This window comes from Fringilla coelebs (assembly GCF_963513975.1).
Source record: "Fringilla coelebs genome assembly, chromosome: 1".
NCBI lineage: Eukaryota > Metazoa > Chordata > Aves > Passeriformes > Fringillidae > Fringilla > Fringilla coelebs.
Genome location: NC_140028.1, coordinates 102,180,311 through 102,200,298, shown reverse-complemented (window position 1 = coordinate 102,200,298; position 19,988 = coordinate 102,180,311). Strand labels below are relative to the sequence as shown.

The 19,988-nt window shown below is 36.5% G+C and overlaps 1 protein-coding gene across 3 annotated transcripts in view; it reads right to left on the bottom strand.

Annotated features, from left to right (window-relative positions):
- VPS41 (VPS41 subunit of HOPS complex) overlaps positions 1 to 19,988 on the bottom strand; it is a 109,185-nt gene that overhangs the window by 76,764 nt on the left and 12,433 nt on the right. For 2 of the 3 annotated variants that reach the window (XM_084208422.1, XM_084208424.1), the window contains 2 exons: positions 11,236 to 11,343; positions 8,135 to 8,212 (listed from right to left, as the gene is read on the bottom strand). In XM_084208422.1, the coding sequence (XP_084064548.1) occupies positions 8,135 to 8,212; positions 11,236 to 11,343 (186 nt within the window). The remainder of the gene's footprint in view (positions 1 to 8,134; positions 8,213 to 11,235; positions 11,344 to 19,988) is intronic. The other variant, XM_084208423.1, reaches the window with a different exon arrangement.

The window sequence follows — 19,988 nt, the reverse complement described above, 5'->3', positions numbered from 1 at the left end:
CAACTAGACCTCAATTAGCAGCCAGTTTAGGATTGCAGTGGTGAACCTTCCAACACCAAAATACCAATTTCTGACATTTCTTATACCTTTATTTCTCTGTGTCAGAGGACACTGAATAAAACTAACTTCTTCAACAATGAAGACCACCACAGTGGAGATCTACTTGACGGTAGATACTTTTATCAGCAGCCATTCTGAGAGTATTAACACCATACACTGGTCAAATCTGGACTGTACATGTTTAATATTCCATCACAAGTGCAATAAAGTACTATACACACTGGCATGTCTTTTAAAACAAGTAAGTCTCATCCTTCAGAAAGGAATCTTTATTAGAATTTTTAAGTTCATTATCAATGTCTTCCCCATAGAAAAAACTACTTGGTTTTGCCTTCATGTTTTGCTCATCATATTATGCCCCTGTTATGTCATTATCTATTTTTAACAGTGCTGTATTTTTATTGTTAATGGAAAGAAAGGGCTGTAGTTCTATCATTAATGTCAACTTGTGTAAAAAACATTGCCCTCCAGAATTCAGTCTTTCTAACCAGGAAAACATTTTCTAATGTAAATAATATTTTATTAATGCCTGAACTCTTAATAATTCTGACAGGCAAACTACTACTATTTTATATATGCACATAAGTGCCTGCATTCCCTGTGGACAAAAATACCATCTAGGTTTAATACCCCATTTGAAAGGAAAACAGCCCTAGGAACCAGCAATACACTATCTTTTTACAATCAAACCTCTCCAAATCCTCCCTATGCTTTTAAGTGTAATAAGGTTCTAGAAAATGCACATCTGAGTTACCAGTCTTCTATGAAAACACTTAATTAGTGCTACCCAAAACTAGCTGTTTCACTGGTGCCAATAAAGCTCTAGAGCAATTTGGCACAGTGGTCAACTTTCTACATAGTCTTGAGATGTGATACACATTCAAACAGCAAATATTACTACACCTAGATGGTGAAAGAGTTAAAAGGAAAAAAACTGTTTTGATGATTTTGATGTATCTTAATAATATCACAAATAATTTTGCTCAAAACTGTTTGAAAATGACATATGTAAATTCACTTAGAAAAATTACAGTAAGGTCCTCTGTTTCATCCTCCATGAAATAAGAGGGAACAAGGTCTGGTGAAAAAGAAAACAAATCGGAAACTTTGCCCTTTCATTGATCAACAATGCTGTATTAAATACTACAGTAGTAATGTCCTTAATGTCCTTTATGGTTTGCATTCTCCCCTTTTAAAATGTCTTCACCCTAGATTATTCAATGCTTCAGGTTTTTTTTTTGAAAAAACATGCTGAATACGACAGCATCCTACCAACTCAAGTGAACTATTTCCTATGTCTAGATGCTTGTGACAGAACAGTATGCAATCACTGTCCTTTACCTCATTAAAAGGTGACATAACAGATTTCTACTGAAGTGAGTGACACTAAAGAGGGCTGCTAAGGTACCTGAAATGTGATACATTTAGAGCTGGTCATGAAACACAACTGAAAAACAACAGGATACCCAGTCTGAGGTAAAGTGATTGATACTGGAGAACAAAAAAGGAGACTTCTTCCAATGTTTCTATGTTAAAAAAAAAGAGAAAAACAATATGCATTTGAATGGTAATTAAGTTGTAGAAGGGCCATCTGGTCTAAAGATGGGGCTGTAATCCTTCTCAAAAAAGGGACATGGGCAACATATTTGTTAGTCAAGAGTTCAAAAGAGAAGGCAGAAACAATTGGTATTCCAGAATCAGCTGATAAAGTACATGGGCTTTATACTTGAACTGAAATTAATTAGATGGACAGCATACATGTTACTGTTTGCTGCAGTAAAAGCACACATCTGACTTGTATGAGTTAACAACATTCAAGAAATAAATGACTGTATCATACAAGACTTTCTGTAGCAGAACTCATACCTCCAGCTAAACTTTTTACATTATTTTGCACTAAGCTATGGTTATTGAAACTACAATCTTGAAAGAATTATTGAATGAAACAGTGACACTTGCCTCAGTTTTGAGCTATAAAAATTAATTATAAGTGATTCTAAAATTGTTTAGAACTCCCACTTTTCATCCATATTCCAAGCAACACTTCTATTAATAACAAATACCTTCTATACCCCTTTGATAATTTGGTTAACTAAAAATTTAAGCAATACTCCTTTCAAAGGAAAGTCAGATACAATGGTACAAAAATGATGGGCAAAACATGTACAATAGGTTGTTTTTTTCTTATTTCAGTTTTGTCAAACAAGAAGCTTTTCTAGATCTATGGAATAATGGTTCTAACACATTCTGCCACAATTCAACCACAATTTCTGCCAATCTGTGCAAGATATCAGAGGTACACCATGATTCCTGCCAAAGATGGTTCTGAATCATCAATAGCTCCACAGTTCCCATTGGAAATAGTTTATGTCACAAGCAACCTAATAAGCACAGTACCAGAATAAACATATAAAACATACTTTTTCAAGCCTTTATACCAAAAAGCCAGACTCAAAAGCCATCTGAATTATTCCCACAACTACTGTAAAAACCTTTGGATTTCCAAATCCTTTGCAGTTAAAATAAAAAGACAGATAGAGAGAAGCAGAAGTGATATTAAATTGGGTGTAGACACTCAAGACTTAAGACAAAAATCCCAAAAGATGACATTTGTATCAATTTTTTTCCATTTGAAAGAGTTAGCGGTTGGCATAAAGCATTTAAGACATAAAAATGCAACCCCCATTTGGTTGGGAGGTCCCAGGGTTGAGAAGGAAACTTGTTCCATTGCATAGACACTTGTTTCTATCAAAACCATAATTTTTATTTTAATTTTTGGAACAATAACTTAAAATAGACCACTTGGTTTTGTAAACAAAACAGGATTTCAGCTTCAAATTTAACAGGCACAGTAACACCATGCAAATCCTAACACAGAGCTACCCAAATCTTTAAATTTTGCTGCTTCACTTCCTAAGTTTTCCTACATAGTCTGACACTAACAACTAAAATGATGTAGTTAAAGGTAATAAACAGGGACTTTTAAGTAGCTTGTCAAAGTAAGTCTCAAACTCTCATGCAAAGTTCCATCCAAAGCAACTTCATTATACAATGAAAAGCTAAGTTACCTTCCCACTGTAAGACGTTGCTTCATCTCCTACTGCAGTTAGTAGGTTTTGCATCATTGCTAGCAGCAGCACTTAGAGTTTAAGAACAGCTGTTTCTTTGTTAGAAATATCTTTCTGTTGTTAACAATTAAACTCTTGCCAAGACACAACAAGTCAACTGAAACCTCTGGTTTTCTTTGCAACCTGCTGAGTTATCAGCAAAACCAATAGGCCATGCACTGACCTTCAAGCAAGGTCTTGCTCCAGAGATTGGTGAGTGCTGTAACTTCAATACACCCAAGGGCAATAATACCACCACAGAAGGGACTCCTTTTCAAGCCTTCATGGTAGCAGAGATGACGCAGTGGTTTTGGACTACTATCACTCCAATAAAAAAATGCTAAGTAAATAGTTCATGCTACACAATGCGAGACAATCACAAAAATAACCACAAAGCAAGGAAAGAAATACATTGTAAAAAGATATGCTGTGAGGAGGTTTCTTTCTGAAACTCTAGCAGTCTTGAATAACTCACAATAGCTGTTGAATGCTAAAAGACTTCAATTTCTTTGTATTAAGAGAAGTTTTAAAACACTATTTACATCATTTTCTAGACTCATGCATCACTACTGAAACACCTTCAATGCATTAAACATTTAAATCCTCATTACTTATAAAATAGGCAACCTCCCCTCTTCTAAAGGACTATCACTGGCACCATCCAAGATTTCTCACCACTTTTGCTTTAAGCTTCATGTTTATGAGAAGACCAGAATGGGGACAGGTTTTCTTGCCCTTTGAAAGCTTTTTGATTTGTTATGTAACTAAACACATTTGTACAGCTTTCCTCATATCTACAAATCCTTAATCCACAGGATGTCAGTTCAGGCAATAATTATATGAATAAATTGTAGACAGTCTAAGAAGGAAAGAAAGATGGAGAGACATTTGGAATTAACGTGCTGTGAATCAGTCCTGCATCATCCTTTGTCAGTGGAATTAGCAGGCTTTTCTTCCCTCTTCTTGTTGCCTTTTAGTAATAATTTTCAGTGTATTTGACACATTTCATCTCACTCAATGCACTGAACCCTAATACAAGAGAATACCAGTTTGTCAAACATACATTATTGAGGATGCATACCAGTTAATCTTAGGCAACTGACATTGTCAAAGACAAGCCACCCTGGCAAGAGCTACAGAAATGCTAGGCAAAGAGGAGAGAGGTATAACAAGTGCACAAACACAACTGCTGAGATACCAAGCAACACAAAAGGCCAAAGCCTCCCAATTCCTGTCTTAATTCCCTCCAAACCACAAATATCTTACAACAGTTTCAAAGCACACATTTCCACTGCTGTTGACAAGAGGAGCTGCAAGCCTGAAAAGACTAGTCATCCACTTGGCATAGGATTCAGCATCAGATACTTGAAGAGCTGGATGAGAGCAAGACTTTATTCTGAAAATAATTTTTAGTTTTTTACATGAGTTTCACAGAAGCCTCTCTGAATATTTATGGGTCAAAGTAGAGTAGACACTACAGTATTTGTAATTCAGGATAACCATATTGATTTGCTACTATGAACATCAAGAAGTGCAGTCGTAATAGGTTTTTTAAACAATAAACAAAAAAGTGTGCTGCAATAGCAGAACTTCTAGGCATGCCAAGCTTTATATTTTAGTATTTCTTACAGCTGTTTTTAGTTCAAATTAAAATGATAAATGCATTTGGTCTTGAAAAGGAGTGCTGCCATTCAAAATTTGGCCATTCTGGAGATAATGCAACACACTGGTGAATTTTCTCTCTCATTTTGCTGCAAATCCTCTGAGTACCTTTTAATTTTTTACAACTTGGCTCAAATGCAGATGCAAGTCATTATGGAAAATGAAGGACTTATTATAAAAGCGAAATTCTTATTTCTTCAATTTCCAAGCCCATTTATATTTTTTTAACATGGCTTCCTGAAATTAAGAAAGAAAAAACCAGAAATCAAGAGGACTATGAGAGCAGTAATGGTATTCTCTAAGCATATTTATTATGAACTTGACATTAAAATAAATTTTTTAAAAATCCTTTAAAAAAGCCCTCTTGCATAATTTTGCTTTATTTTACATACTAACAGTGTTTGGATCTAGTAGCTTTTAAAGTTTCCAATGTATGATTTCGTTTTGCTAATTACACATTTAACAGATGTATAGAAAAATAATTAATTTTTTCATGTCCCAGCTTTTCTTTAAAAAAAAACCCCAAAACCAAAACAAATCCCTGAAAAACAGAGATAAGGACTCAAATGAAGTACAGTTCCTTGAATCATGTAGCTGTTTTCTTTCACACAAAGGGCATTGCATTGCTATGCCTACTATTAATTTTTGCAATGTCACAAGACAGAAAACATCTGCTAAAAAGATTGTTTCAAAAAGAAAAATACATAAAAGACTCCCCAGGTACACTGTCTACTGCAAACAATTAAAATATTTCAGTGGTAACACTGCTATTTTACTGAGAAAAAATTCTATAAAATATTAATTTCCAATAATCAGTAACAACAGGTACTTCCCCTATTAACAACTTCAAGATAGAGCTGTATTTGCCATTTCACCAATGAAAAAGGTACTGAGAAGGAATTGTTCTTTTTGGATCAGAGAACAAGAATCAGAAAAAACACCACTAGTGAGAACAGTCTTCGCCAGCACATTTACAAGAAATGCTTTGTCCCTCTGTGACTTCAGGAAGTAATTCCCTTTTTTTTTCCTGAAAGGGTTAGGTTTTATTTGGGATTTATAACACGGCAATACTTTAACACAAATTCCCCAGGAGAGACAATAAAGAGGAATTAGTAGGAGAGAACTGAATGAAGACTCCCACTGAATGTTTGGTAGTGACGTCTCTAGTATGAAATTCAACATCTTGAAAAGTTCAGGTTAGAAGGAAAATATTTTGGCATACAGCAGCCAGTTCAGAATAAACTGTCTATGGGTTCAGAAGCTGACATTAATAATTCAGAAAACTTCTCAGCTTAAGCAGCCATGTACATTTTAGAGCTGCTTTCTTCTCACATAGGCAGCCTGTTCTGTTCTACAACAGTTAGCAGTTCATCAAGAAACTTTTCTTTTAAAGATAAATGGTGCTAGAGAAAAATAATTCTTCTTCAAACTAGAAAAAAGAGGAAAAAAACAAAAAAGAAGCACAATTTCCAACTAATCCATGATATAATCTATTGCCCTGGAGACCTGTACATTACAAAAAGAGATATAAATATTAAGAATAGAATCCAAGAAACATTTTTTTTTTTCTTATTCTCCAGCTCAAAATGCAGTTTGTACTCCAACAACAGTTAAAAAAAAAATCATTGCCATCTTTACAAGAGACATAGCATAAAAAGCATCCTGAAGCAGGCTAAGTTGAAAAGTAACATCTTTGAGCAGAAAATAACTTTGTAGTCCAACACTAACTTCATAAGAAACCACCCTCCCAGCAGGCACTGGTAGGATTTTTAGTAAAGAAAAACAAAGAAAATAACAGCAAATTTGAGAAGGTGTGTATAAGAGAATGCAGGGATTTTGTTTAATAGACTTCAGCAGGTAACAGATCCCCTTGCTCCCTGCTCTACAACAAGGCAGTTCCCTAAATCTTCACAGAAGGATGATTTCATCTCTTGGAACCAGTGTGAGAGAACAAGGCATTGGTGGTGGACAGAAGAAGACTGTTTGTTCTACAACTAAAAATTTCCAAGCACCTTATACTGAATGGAACAAATACAAGTTTAGGACAATTACTGCCACAGTCAATACAAAATCTTCACTTCATTTAAGTGAGTCTCTGACTCTCTCTCCTACTGCTGCAATGGAAGAGAACAATTCAGGTACATTTAATCTGACCTGCCCCAAATAAAAAAGTTTCTCCTACTTCCCAGAGAAACTCTATCAAGAAGCATGCATTTAAAGTAATCAGAACTGCAAGGGAGACACCAAAAGTTTTTCCTCTTCTGAAATGCAGTCACCATTTTCAGCTGCAGGACTGATGAACACACAAAATTAAAAGAAATAGAAGCTCATAATTAGTTTGACTTTGAATCTCCTGTAAGGTCATTGTCAATCTGACTAAAATGAAATCTAAAAGTTCCTTCAAGAGCTGTGCCTTAAGTTTATACTTAAGTTGATGCTCTACTCCCTTGCACAATTCATAATTAGAGTTTTCAAAAATATAAACAAATGCTTGACCCCTTCCATGCAGCTGTGTCAGCTTTAGAATGTATATTCTCTTTGCAAACATGTCCATATCTTGTGATGGTTTCTATGGCTAGTGCTTACACTGCTATGAAAAAACAGTGCTTGGCTACCAGAATTTTTGAAGACCTGAGGAGAAAAAAAATTCTAATTCTTTTCCTTCCACTCCCCAAGAAAGACAGGGAATTTTAAACTAATTAACTAATATCCACAATAAAAAGGAACATTTAATACTCTAGAACAGAGCTTTGAATTTAGCATTTTATTCATCTCATACCACAAAGGACAATAAGGAAAAAGGCTGCTTCTTTTCCTTCAATCAATACAATCCCTTAATAATTCAAATGTCAAAACATTTACATAAAATATTAGCATTATATATTTGTAATTGATAAACTGAGCCAGCAAGGTCATCACTTTTCAATTACTTGTAGCAACTAGATAAGGTGATAGTGCACAAACTAATAACTGACAGTAGTCAGCTAATGAACAGGTTCATGCCTTATAGAAGTAATGAGCTTCTGGGTTCCATTTTTAATAGCCACTTGCAATCATAAATATGTATTTGCTCTTCCGTTACATGACGAAGTTTGCTATATATAAACTGAGATGTGCTCACCACAAAGACATCCAGCATAACTTCTTTTTGCAAGGACCATACACTGTTTTTTATGTTATGGAATGCGTTGGTGTAGTTGCAAGTGTAACTGACTTATCGAAGCAAGAGTGTTACTAGTGTGTAACTGGTACATCATAGCAGTTTTACATGCCTGTAAATAGGTTCTGGGTAATATCATACTTACAACATCAAACTTCTGGGTGATGTTCCCCTGGACATCAAGTAAATAAACTTTGCCATAATGTGTTCCCAGTGCCAAAAACTGTGAAAGAAAGAGATTGATTACATAAACACAAAGACACCACAAGAAATACTACAATGCTAAATGAACTCCAGGATTAGCAACATTGGGGAAAAGAAAAAAGCCCACCACTTTCTATAGAGAAAGGTTATTTTATCTGTACCCAAAGAATAAAACAGGGCTTCAAGCCCATATTACTGTGATAGTGCAAGTTAGCTGTCAGAAAGAGCCATGAGGACCCTCATCCACTGACAGCTAATGGTGGGTGTGCAGTCTGTATACACCAGCTGATGGACTGTGGCAGCAAATTAAAAATGCAGCGTGAGAGCAAGAACCAACAGAGATCTGAAATAGCTCCTAGATCCTTTCTGCAGTTTTGTTTCAATCCTCATGTTTCCTTTGAGCTTTATTTTTAATACTCCTTCGTTATTAAAACAAAAACAGAGTGTCCAAACACAGCAAAATGCCAACTGTAAGCCACTGGTAAAATACAGTTGAATTATGGAAGGCCTATAACAGTGCACTGGGTTTGCTTTCCTTCTCACAGTAACATTCCTAAATAGAATACTCCCAAGACAAATACACTTCCTTGGAAATCTCAGGAGTTTCATTCTAAAAAATAGCAGCCAAATAAAGAAATCTTGCCATAAAACCATACTATCACAAACTTATTTTGATACAAACAAGAAGGAAATTGATTCTGAGAGATCTGCTGTTAATTGAATCATGTGAACTACACCTAAACAGAAAAGATAGAATTTCAGTACTACTTGATTTATGACAGAGGTTTCTTTTATTTGCCCCCTCCCCCACCCTCCCACTTTCAGCATTACTGAAATAGTCTAGGCTACTCAATTCTCTGTATTTCACTGCATGTGAGCATGCTTCATTGCAACCTATAATGAAATGCTCAAATTTACAGGCACTGCTAAGCGTGTCAGTCAGGCAGCACAATCTTTAAAAAATAACCTTACAGAAAGTCAAGGTTTAAAAGGATTTATCAAAATGGAATTGCTTAAAATGAAATTTCTGTTCAGGCACTTAAAATATGAAGCTACATTAAAAGGAGGCAAGAAAGGGAAAGAAGGGGTTCATTAGAAATTCATTCCCTGCAATGCCTTTCACTCTTGCAAGGTTGCCTTTTTTCAGGAAGAAAAAAGTCCCCCGGGTAAAAAAATCAATACTGGTTAATAAAACATCAGGTGTGCAGACATAACTAGGTATGACTATTCCACTGCACAGGCCTGCTTGAATGCACCAGGTGCCATGACGATTAGTCATCCAGTGCAGACAGCAAGCCTGGTGAAAATATGATGCTTTAGCAGCAAAAATGAAAAAAAAAAATAAATTCTGGGGGGAAATTAGTCGGAATGCAGAAGCCAGATCTCAGGATTCCCAGCAAAGTTAAACTGCTTTAATCCAAGTCATATTTTACATATTACTGTATGTATGATAATGTAATGCTAATGATAGCATTTAGCAGGGCTTTTCATGTTCGTTCAGGAAAAAAAATCCCAAAAAAAACCAACCAGAATGAAACAGAAATATCCTTGCAAAACCTATAACCCAGCTTCATTTTTAAGCTCTCTGTTGCAAGAGACCTATCCCTAAAAGACTGCAGTACCTGACTTCTAACATTATTGATCCTTCTCATAAGCAGTGTATCTAGTTTGCTGGAAAACTGAAAGTGCTGGGATACTTCAACAGTTTTCCTGTATTGTCACGCTTTGTGACACTATAGCAAAAGCTGTATCTGTGCACATCCTGACAGAAAAATCCTGTTAAACTTTTGGCTTTCAAAATTTACCTGAGATGCAGGAATAAAAGGTAACAGAAACAGGCCGCAGACAAAGAGGAAATGCTTGCCAATTTTCCAAATATCTGTGTAATTCTAAGTTGTCAAAAACATTTTAAAAAGACTTATTGTTTTCATTCACACAGTTAAAATACAAGCTTCATCTTAAGAGCCTCTTGAGCCATAGCAACAGTCCTCTGAGGAAAAGAAACACAGCACAAGTCAATCTAAAAATATAGCCAAATAATAAAGATAGATCCCTCAACAATAACTGTTAAGGAGATACTACTGGCTATGAAAAATTATATATTCAGAAGATAGCTACTATGTTTTACATACAAATCGTTAACTCACACTTTCAGCTGCATTTCAGTATGCCTCAATATTCTAAAATGCTTTTCAGTACGTATAAAAGAGAAGAAAACTCAGAAACCGCAAAAGCAATTGTTTAAGTCACTAAAGAAGCATATGAAGTTTATTTCTTTTAAAAACAAAATATTAATTACTTTTAAAATTTCTTTCCTTTGCATTCTCCATTACTTTATCCTTATCATCCCTCTGGTACATCAAAATCTCTAGCATGTGCAGTTCCTCTCTTTTTAACACACTGAATCAGTGAAGGGGGACAGGGAAGTGTTAGTGTGACACCCCCCAAAAGTAAAGCCTAAGCAAACAAAAAAATACAATAATTATTTTCTTCTACACTGTATTAACAGTCTTCCACAGCCAAATACATGAAATGTTCCTGGCAAGATCAAGTGGGTCTTCATTGACACGGCTGTACAAATAAGCACAGTATATACCAACTTCCTTTCTGAATAAAGAAAAGTTAGGACTGTATTCTGATTGCAGTTCTTAATACTGTTTATAATTAAATCTGAGTGAGCATTTTTCTAGTAGCTTATGTAAACATCTCATCTAACAAATCACTGCATCTAAAATTCTCACTTCATTTCCACATTGAGAAAATGTGTTTCCCACTGAAAAAATGCTTGATACAAACAAGAAGGGAATTGATTCTAAGAGGTCTGCTGTTAATTGAACCATGTGAACTACTTGTTTTATCACTGAGAAAATGTGGATTTCCCAACACAGGTTAATGGTGAATTTTGTTTATGTTACTGTTGCCTTGCAGTGCAACTCTAGATTTGGCATCACTTCTACACATAAATATACTGATGCATTATGAGCACAGATAAATATATAAAACCAGCAGAAGTGCTATCTCAGTCATAAAGTCACATAATACCTTTTCATGCACTGTCATACAGCTGGCTGCATCCTTCTGGAGAATTTCAGTCACTCCATTAGAAAGCCGTTCATACTTGAGCTTAGGTTCTTCTTCACTCTCATCTTCCTAAATTTTAGGAGTGTAAGGAAAAGGGAGCAAGAGAGAAAAAACAACAAAAATACTTAGAAGTTTATTTTAGATAAAAACAAAAGATACCCCAAAACTATCACACAGCAACAGGCGAAGATGAATCACTGCGATCTCTTCACAACAGCCATTACAATCAAAAGCCAAACTTTCACAGTTTAATCATCTGAAGTGGTTTGGGCTGTGCTTTTTTGTTACTGGTTTTTCTTTTTACTCCAAAGTTCCGAGTGCAAAGTCTGTATAGCAGCATGTCAATTTAGCTGTAGGAGGCACTTACTTGATATCTAAAAAGCAGGAAAAAATGTGCATGTGTACTTTGTTACATAAAGTTAGTAATTTGCAATTTAGAAGTAAAATACAAAAAGGATGGATATGATAATGAATGATAATAAAATAAAGTGTGCCACTGTAGCCACAATGAACTGAAAGCTGAAGCATGCACTTTACAAGAAACTTCATGACCTTTACAAGATGCTGCACCTCTGTAGGAAGGATAGAGGCAAAATGCTGTGAACAAAAATAAGAAGAATCCGCTAGGAATAAGTTAATTGTATAAAATCCACCAATGGGCTTATGTCAAAAAAAACCCTAAAATATGTTTTCTGGGAAGAGGATCTGGACACATTATATTCCTATGAATCACCTTTATCTTCTGCATGTTGGGATCTTTTTCTGGTAAATACTGACATGTTCTTCTCTTTTCAAGCATGTTAGGTATTATCACCCAATCATTACTTAAATGCGAGGAAGGATCATGGGGGAAAGAGTGAAGAGAAAGGAATCCAAGTTAAAAAAAAAAAAACCCAAACAACCAAAAAAAAAACCCAAGCAGCAAATTTATTGCTCAAAGAAGACCCAACATACTTATCTTTTAGGAAAAGAAAATCCTAGTTGCAAAATAGCTCTTTGGTCATAGGCATCTATCTGTAACAGACAGTCTACAGAAGTACAATGCCAGAGAGATTCCACAGGCTTTAGTAAGTCTCAGTTAATCTTATACATGCACAGACATACACAAACCCTTATATATCCCTTGGTCCTCACTGGGAAACAGTATACCTGCAATAATATTCTCCTACACTTGCTATTGACTGTAATGAATATATCAAAACTGAGTATGTTTCCTACATAAAACATCTTTCATTCTTAAGCAACCAGAATATACCAGCGCAGTGCTCTAGCTAAAGGAGTGCTTTGACTTCCCACAAACCATTGCCTTCCAATTCCTAAAAATGCATAGTGTCAGCCTACAGCAGAACTGTATTTGTGCAACACCTTCTTGTAGACACAATCCAAAAAACAAATTTGGAAGAGAGACATGTTAACAGGTTAATAATATGGATTTTGTTTAAATTGCTTTTGCAGTACTAAAGCCATTCTTTTTCCAAGTTAAACAGTATGGCCATGTGTGCTACCATCATATATGGTAACATGTACATAACCTCATACAAAACACAAGAAAGCCATATACACCTATGGAAACATCCAACATTTAGTCCCATGCTTATAAAAATATGCTGCAAAGAGAGTCTGTTTTAAAATGTGTGAGTTTTATGACAGAATACATATGAGATTAATACAGGGATATCAGCAGTGCATGACGTAGGAGTATGAAGTGGGATGTCAAAATGTCCGCTGAGAAACAATTTTATTCAGTAAATCTAACACTGAACAAAGTTGTTACTAGACAGAATGACAATGTCAAATTACAGGTCTGTATATAAATCAGTCAAATTCCTCATGCCTACATATCGTTAATAAATGGCTACAAGGTAGAGGGAGGAGGTAAAGTCAAAGTAAAAAGCATACATTTGATGGAAGGAGAGTGTAAGGAAGTATGTGTCCATTTTATAACAATTAACATATTACTGCATTTAATACATTGCTTACAAAGATTACACTTGAAATGCATGGGCAATCATTGAATAAATTCATAAAAGTAAAAATTGAACTCCAGTCATCTACTTTTTATAAGATCACACATGTTGCTGGAGCCAGGACATCCAATGTGCAACCAACATGAAAAGTTAATTCTAGTCTCTGGAGTAGTTTGCATAAAATCATTCATCCATGGACCATTAAATAAAGTTACTGTAAATAAGTTTTACCTGTCTTATTTATGAGTGAAAACTAAGTAATTTTTTCTGCACATGCATATACAAAAAATATATACTTTCAGAAGTCAGTGCACCAGAGCGTTCTGCCAGGCTTCAAAGTAAGTAAATAAAATGAAAACTCCCAAATATTAGACATGATGATGTACCTATTTCACGCTTTCTTGACAGGTATCTTCTATGTTAAATAAAAGTCAAGCTAAAAGGTGAATTGAAATGAGGCTGGAGCACTTTACTGTAAACAAAATGAAATAAAAAGGTGATTTTCAAAAATTCAAGATTACTGCTTCAGACTCTGATATAGTAAATGCATTTGATGATCTCTTATTTAGAGTATCAGAGTTTAATAATTTTAAAGGTATTTTTCTACCAGGAAAAGCTTTTATGCAGTTTGAACTTCTAAAGTAAACACAAGCCAGTGTTAATAAAAGCAAATCAATAATTTTTGTTAAATTTTAATAATCCTGAAAACCCACAAATTAAACCATGAGCAGCCTGAGTTGAGATGTCAGTTAGCTGTGTTTCTATGACAACCTAAAGGAATAGTACAAGTCCTGACTTGCAGCAAAGCTAAGATATAAAGAGAGTGAAATTCACCCCATACAAGAGAACTCACAGCTTTCCTTTTTTAAGGGAAAAAATAATTAAAAAATCAATTGCTGAACTTACACATATTTTTACTAACTGTATGACACTTTTAATTAAGCCCTCCTAGAGGATTCTAAAAATTTGAAAATAAATTTTGTAACACTGCTTTTTGTACCACCACTTAATACTACTTCAATATTTAATGCCTAAAATTATCTGAAATAACAATACTAAATTTTGAGATTCTTGACAAATGTTTTAAGAGAAAAAGAAATATTTACTGCACAAAATGTGTAAAGCACATTTTGTAAAGCACACATGGCAGCCTTAAATTCTGAAAGGCAAGGAGACCCTCAGAGCTGTCAGGAGGAAGGCACCTTTGTGATGTAATAAAATAAATAATGACCATTTTTCAACAACTGGAATGCTAACTTGAAACTCATACTCCATTTGATTTTCCACTTGCCTTTAAAAGGTAAATCTAGCAGTCATATCGCTAAAATATGCTGTAAAGAACAGGCATCCATAAACATTTCCCACTGAAAGCACACTTCCAACTGAATGAAATACTCTGATTAGCTCCTAAGACTAATACAAACTCCTTCCTACTGAGAGATCTTCCAGTTGTCATTGCTGAACATTCCTGAACTGAAAACAAATTCCTTCTAATTCACCCAGCACCTATGGAATACCAACTCTTCTTCTGGAATGGATTTACAAAACTAACAAGAGCTACACATGTGCAACAAGCTCTCAACAGGCCAGTACCACTGCAAGGGATTCTCACCAGCCTTTCTGAACTCAGATTCACAACCTTCTTCAGATATTCTGCCCCATCTTTCCTAGCTTTGCCTCCGGGAACTGCTGTGCTGGAACCATGGGTAGGGAAAAAAAAATCTGAAATCAGTCCTTTTGAAGAAAATTTCCAGAACGAACCTGTGGGCAGTTCCCAGAGTTATTCCATTAGCCCACATTTGCTCCTGCAGCAGATGATCTGCCCACAGGACAGCCTGCCACATGAACATTGCTCTATTGATTACAGATACTCTAATTATGTTACAGGTACTGATAGCAAAAGTGTCATCCTTACCACACAATTTGCCCTCAAAGTTTTTCAAAGCCTTTATGGAAATAAACATTGCATACATTATAAGGCAAGCGTCCTTCTCCTTTGCTGTACATCTTCTGTCTGGTCCCAGATAAAATTGCAATTACTCTAAATGTCCATTCCAACCTTGTTTATGCCTGCAAGTTTTGATCCTGCAAAGCATTTAAACTCCAATACAAAGATAGCTGAAGTCCATCACTGAAGCAATTTAAAAAGCACACACTTACACCCTACTCCAACAAGGCCCTAGTGTCACAGGCCTTCTTAAAAGGCTATGTCTGAAAAAGAAAAAAAGACAAAATAAACAAAACCTCTACAGTTAATTTTCTTTTTTTACATGCTGTCTATCAAGTTTACATAGATTTCAGAGATTATGGTGAAGAAAAATGGTGAATTACTTCATTTCCTCCTGGCCAGGACAGGGTTAATTTTTTTGCAGTAGCCAGGGGAGGCATGGCTAGGACAGAGAGGCTATCCTACACACCAGCTCATGCTGTTGCCAGGTGTGGGGATGACCCGCACTGAGGAGGAGGAACCCCTTCTCTGAGGAGAAGAGATACTCGGTTGGAAGGGGTTCCTTCTGGTTGATCAGAGGACACGTTGGGTAATGCTGGTTCCCACCCAGAGTAGCAGGTGTGTATGGGTGAGTATTTTTGCATGTGAATCACCCTCTCTCTTTTGTACACTTTAGTTATTAGTACTGTCACTGTTACTGTTAATTTTCTTATCTCATTGTCGTTTCCAGTAAATTGTTCTTATCTCAACCCATCATCTTTCCTTTTTGTGCCTCCTACTCTCCTCTCCAGCCCACCACAGGGGAAGGGGAGGAGGGGAGCAAGCAAGAAGCATGTGGTTTGTAAAGTCTCAGATGGGAGCACTGAAGTGAGGAGTACCATTCCTAAACTGCAACACCCCCTAGCTCACTGGGCCATTCAAATGCTATGTCTCTGTGTCTGAATACTTAATGTTTAGGACATTATAATATCTTATTAAAAAAACCAAAAACCAAACCAAAAAGCCTCATTCTGCTGCAAAGTGCAACCCCAGTACTGCAAAAAGGTGAGAAGAGACTACTACTGGGCAATTTGTGGGAGTAACTTTTCTTGACATTTACTACAGGTCAGACCTTGAGAAACCATATCAGCACTTTTATTTGTTTAAATAGTCATCACTATCACACAGAAGAAAAAAATATTAAACCAACTAGTTAGAGCTCCAGAATTACTAGTTTACACACTATATGAAAATCTCCAGTAGAACCAAAGAAACCAACTCAAATTTATTTTTGAATTAATATAAAATTTCATAGAACATTTTAAGTCATGCAAAAATGAATAAACACATCCTTAGTGCTCCACTGGGGGCATCTCCACTTCTTACAGAAATTCAATGACAAATATAAAAACAAAAAGAAACCAACATAAAAAGACCTCAAAAAAGAAAGCCCCAAAATGAAGTGTCCAGGGATAGTTCCTTATTTCTCTTGTATATGTGCAGAAGCTCAAAGTGCAGCAAAATACCCAGCAGAACACAGTTGCCAACATCATTCATTACTTTCCTTGGTTTCGACATTTTGACTTGATCCAAGGTATAACCATCTCCAACTCCTAATTTTTTAAATAGAAATAATGTCTTAATCAGGGCATTGACTGATTGTCCCAGCTTTCATTTTGAGGCCTGTGAGGTTGGCTGGAAATGATCTTTCATCTATAAATCCTCTATTTGATATGGAAGCAATGAGTACTTAGCCAAGTGCCTGGTGTGTGGCTGAGAAGCAGAATGGATGACTTCTAGCCAGACCGCTATGAAAGGAACATCATCAGTGGGGTTTTACACCAACATCTGACCCCCTGGATCTCTACAAACCCTTTTCATCACAAGAATAGCTTGGAAGGGCAGGATTGCACCCAGGATGGCTGTGCAAACCTTACTTTGGACACGGCAGCCCAACAAGAACCTTACAAACGTAAGGTTAACTACAACAAGACAAGTGCTACCCAACGAAAGGGTAGGATAAGATTCTTATTTAAACCTTCACAGCATTTCTATATTTGGGAGCTGCACCAAATGGGTCATAATGCTTCCTTTGGCCCAATAAAGACATGATGACTATTTTCAGCCTCAGACCTTTGTTAGGACCCAACTAATCTCCATTCATTCAAGGTAAAGAGATACAGATTTTCAGCTGAACCTGATTTTACACTTGATGAACCCCATTCCCCAAAATCTTCAGGGAAAATACCTAACAACAAGTCCCTCAAACAAGCAGGTTCACTTACGTGTCATCTCTAGTTTTCTCTACCCACATTATATTCAAGCTAAATGTGGCTCAGACAATCTGGTAATCCAGATAATCAGACAGAAGCCTCTATATTCTCAGTATCACCCTGTGAATATCCATGTGCATCATTTCTCACTTCCTTCTTTACTGTATTTTACAGTAAAACATTTTCTAATAGCTGTATGCTAAAAAACTGAGACTTACCATACTTTTCTTGTATCTAATGGCAGTAATTAAGCTTGACAAACCATACAGTTTCTTTACCCTGGAAATAATGCTTCCGTTTTAGACACCCTCAGTCAGCTAGGATAATGAGCAAATTCTTCAACTTTGCTGATTTGGACAACAAGGCCAGATGCATGCAGAGCAACTCTCCGCTACAGCTCTGTAGGACTAGCTCTGCTGACAGGGTTACTCTCAGTTTTGGGACGCAAATGGAAAAGGAAAACAGTGACTCTGCCCCACCACAATATTATGAAGGCTAAAGGATTGCCCTCACAGTCAAACTAACCCACCTATAATCCAATTATCCAAAACACATAAAGGGCCTGGCTCCCACTCTAACACAAACCTCCACTTTCAAGACTGCAGTCTTGAAGGCTCACAAGTCTTCCCCAAGCCTCCCTCTTACAAACCTCCCCTGCTCCATCCCCTTGTAATCCTCAGATGGACCTTTGCTGATACCCTAACTTCCCTCAAACGCTTAATCAAGCCCTCTCAACCTAGACTACAAGTCCAATTTCAACACTTTTCAGTGTGCCTGCCAGGAACTTCATCTTCTTCCTCTCCAAAACAACCATGTCCTCAGTCAGAAGCTCACTTCCAGCCAGTCAACCATCATGGCACAGCTTCCCAACACAGGTTTTTTAATGACAGCTTATAGCCTGACATGAATCAGCTGCTCACAGGACACCAGAATTCAGCATGAACAGCTCACCAAATATAGTATAGGTGGTTCTTGGAAAAGGCAGGCCACAGCTCCCATCTCAGCAGCACACCCACAGAGCTCAGAGACATTCAGAGGACAGAGAGCAAGACTGACCACTCAGTAAATGGATTTGGCAATGTAGACAATTACCATCCCGTATTTCTATGACCTCTTTCCATATCTTAAAAGCACAGATGTTCTTATAATACATGGAAGGAAAAAGGAATTTTATTTACTAATTCAAGGTTGACATATGCAAATGAACACACTGCTCATTTGCAATACAAGAGAATATGGCAAATGAATAAAAATATCTAGCAAAAAAACCTACTGCAAGTGAAAATATCACATGGTAGCAACACATGACTTAACACATGCAGGAGGGTTAATAAAAGTTGAAAATATTAAGCAGCAAGCTGTAACAAACTGCTAACATCTGTTGATGAATTTAAGGAAATAACATCATCATGTCACAATACAGTTGGGAGATCCCTTTGACTTCCACCCCTGACCATGTCAAAGTCCCTGTACTATCTGGCAAAACCAATGACTATTGGTTGTTATTTTGTTTGTTTTTTGAAAACATGAAGATGAAGAAAAACTCCTAATCTTTACCTACTAAATGCTTACCCTGCTCTGAATACACATGTTAAAGACTAAAAAATCCCAGGAAGTTCTCTTTTGCTCCTGGCCCTGAGCAGGTAGCAAGGCTGGCCCAGACCGGCTGGGCTCCACCCAGCCCATCCCCGCCCAGCCACAAGCTACCAAGCCTGGCTAGGGTCACCATCTGCAGGCCCCAGGCAAAATATCAGCTCTTTTCAGAGCACAGCTAAGACTTGCAGACCTTCAATCCTCCCTCAAGCAAGAAAAAAGGACAGAGTGAGAACACACAGAAGAACAACATGAAGACACCAAGGTCGGTGAAGAAAGAGTCAAGTCCCAGATGGGAGGGATGAAAAAATGCCATGATCTTGAGGCTGAAATCGTCTTGCAAAGCTACAGAGCAGAATGTATTGACACATCAGACTTTTTCCCTGTAAGTCATTGAAAGTATGGGAAGATTAAGTGTTCAAATTGTAGATATGAACAAAGGCCTCTATGCTAAAGTAAGCAAATGTTGAAGTAGCTGTGATCCCACAAGAAGTTTGAACAGAGAGAAAGAAAAAAGTGATGAAGACTCTGCCCCAGGGAAAGAAGACGACCTCTGTTCTCAGAGATGAAGATGATCTCAAAGATAGATAAAGAGAACATTTGCTCTTAAACAGCTCATCCTTAAAATAGTACCTCATAAGTTGACATGGCCCATAAATGCAGCTGTGGGGAAAGCTGTGAAAAATGGGAGGGACTTCATGATGGCAGATTTAGAGGCGGCTGCTATTTGTGGAAATTAAAAGCCACGAGAGAACTGTTTTCTTGCAGAAAAGTCTACATAAATCAACAAGAGGGACGTCTCTCCCTAAGTGAACTGAAGAAAGACTATTCTAGAAGTGATAAACTGATTAAATTGTTTCTGTATGTTGTTAGTGAGAAAGAAAAGGTTGTGGGGGGAGGAGAAGTGTTCTAAAAATTTTATTCTGATTCTTATTATTCTTTCTTTTCATTACT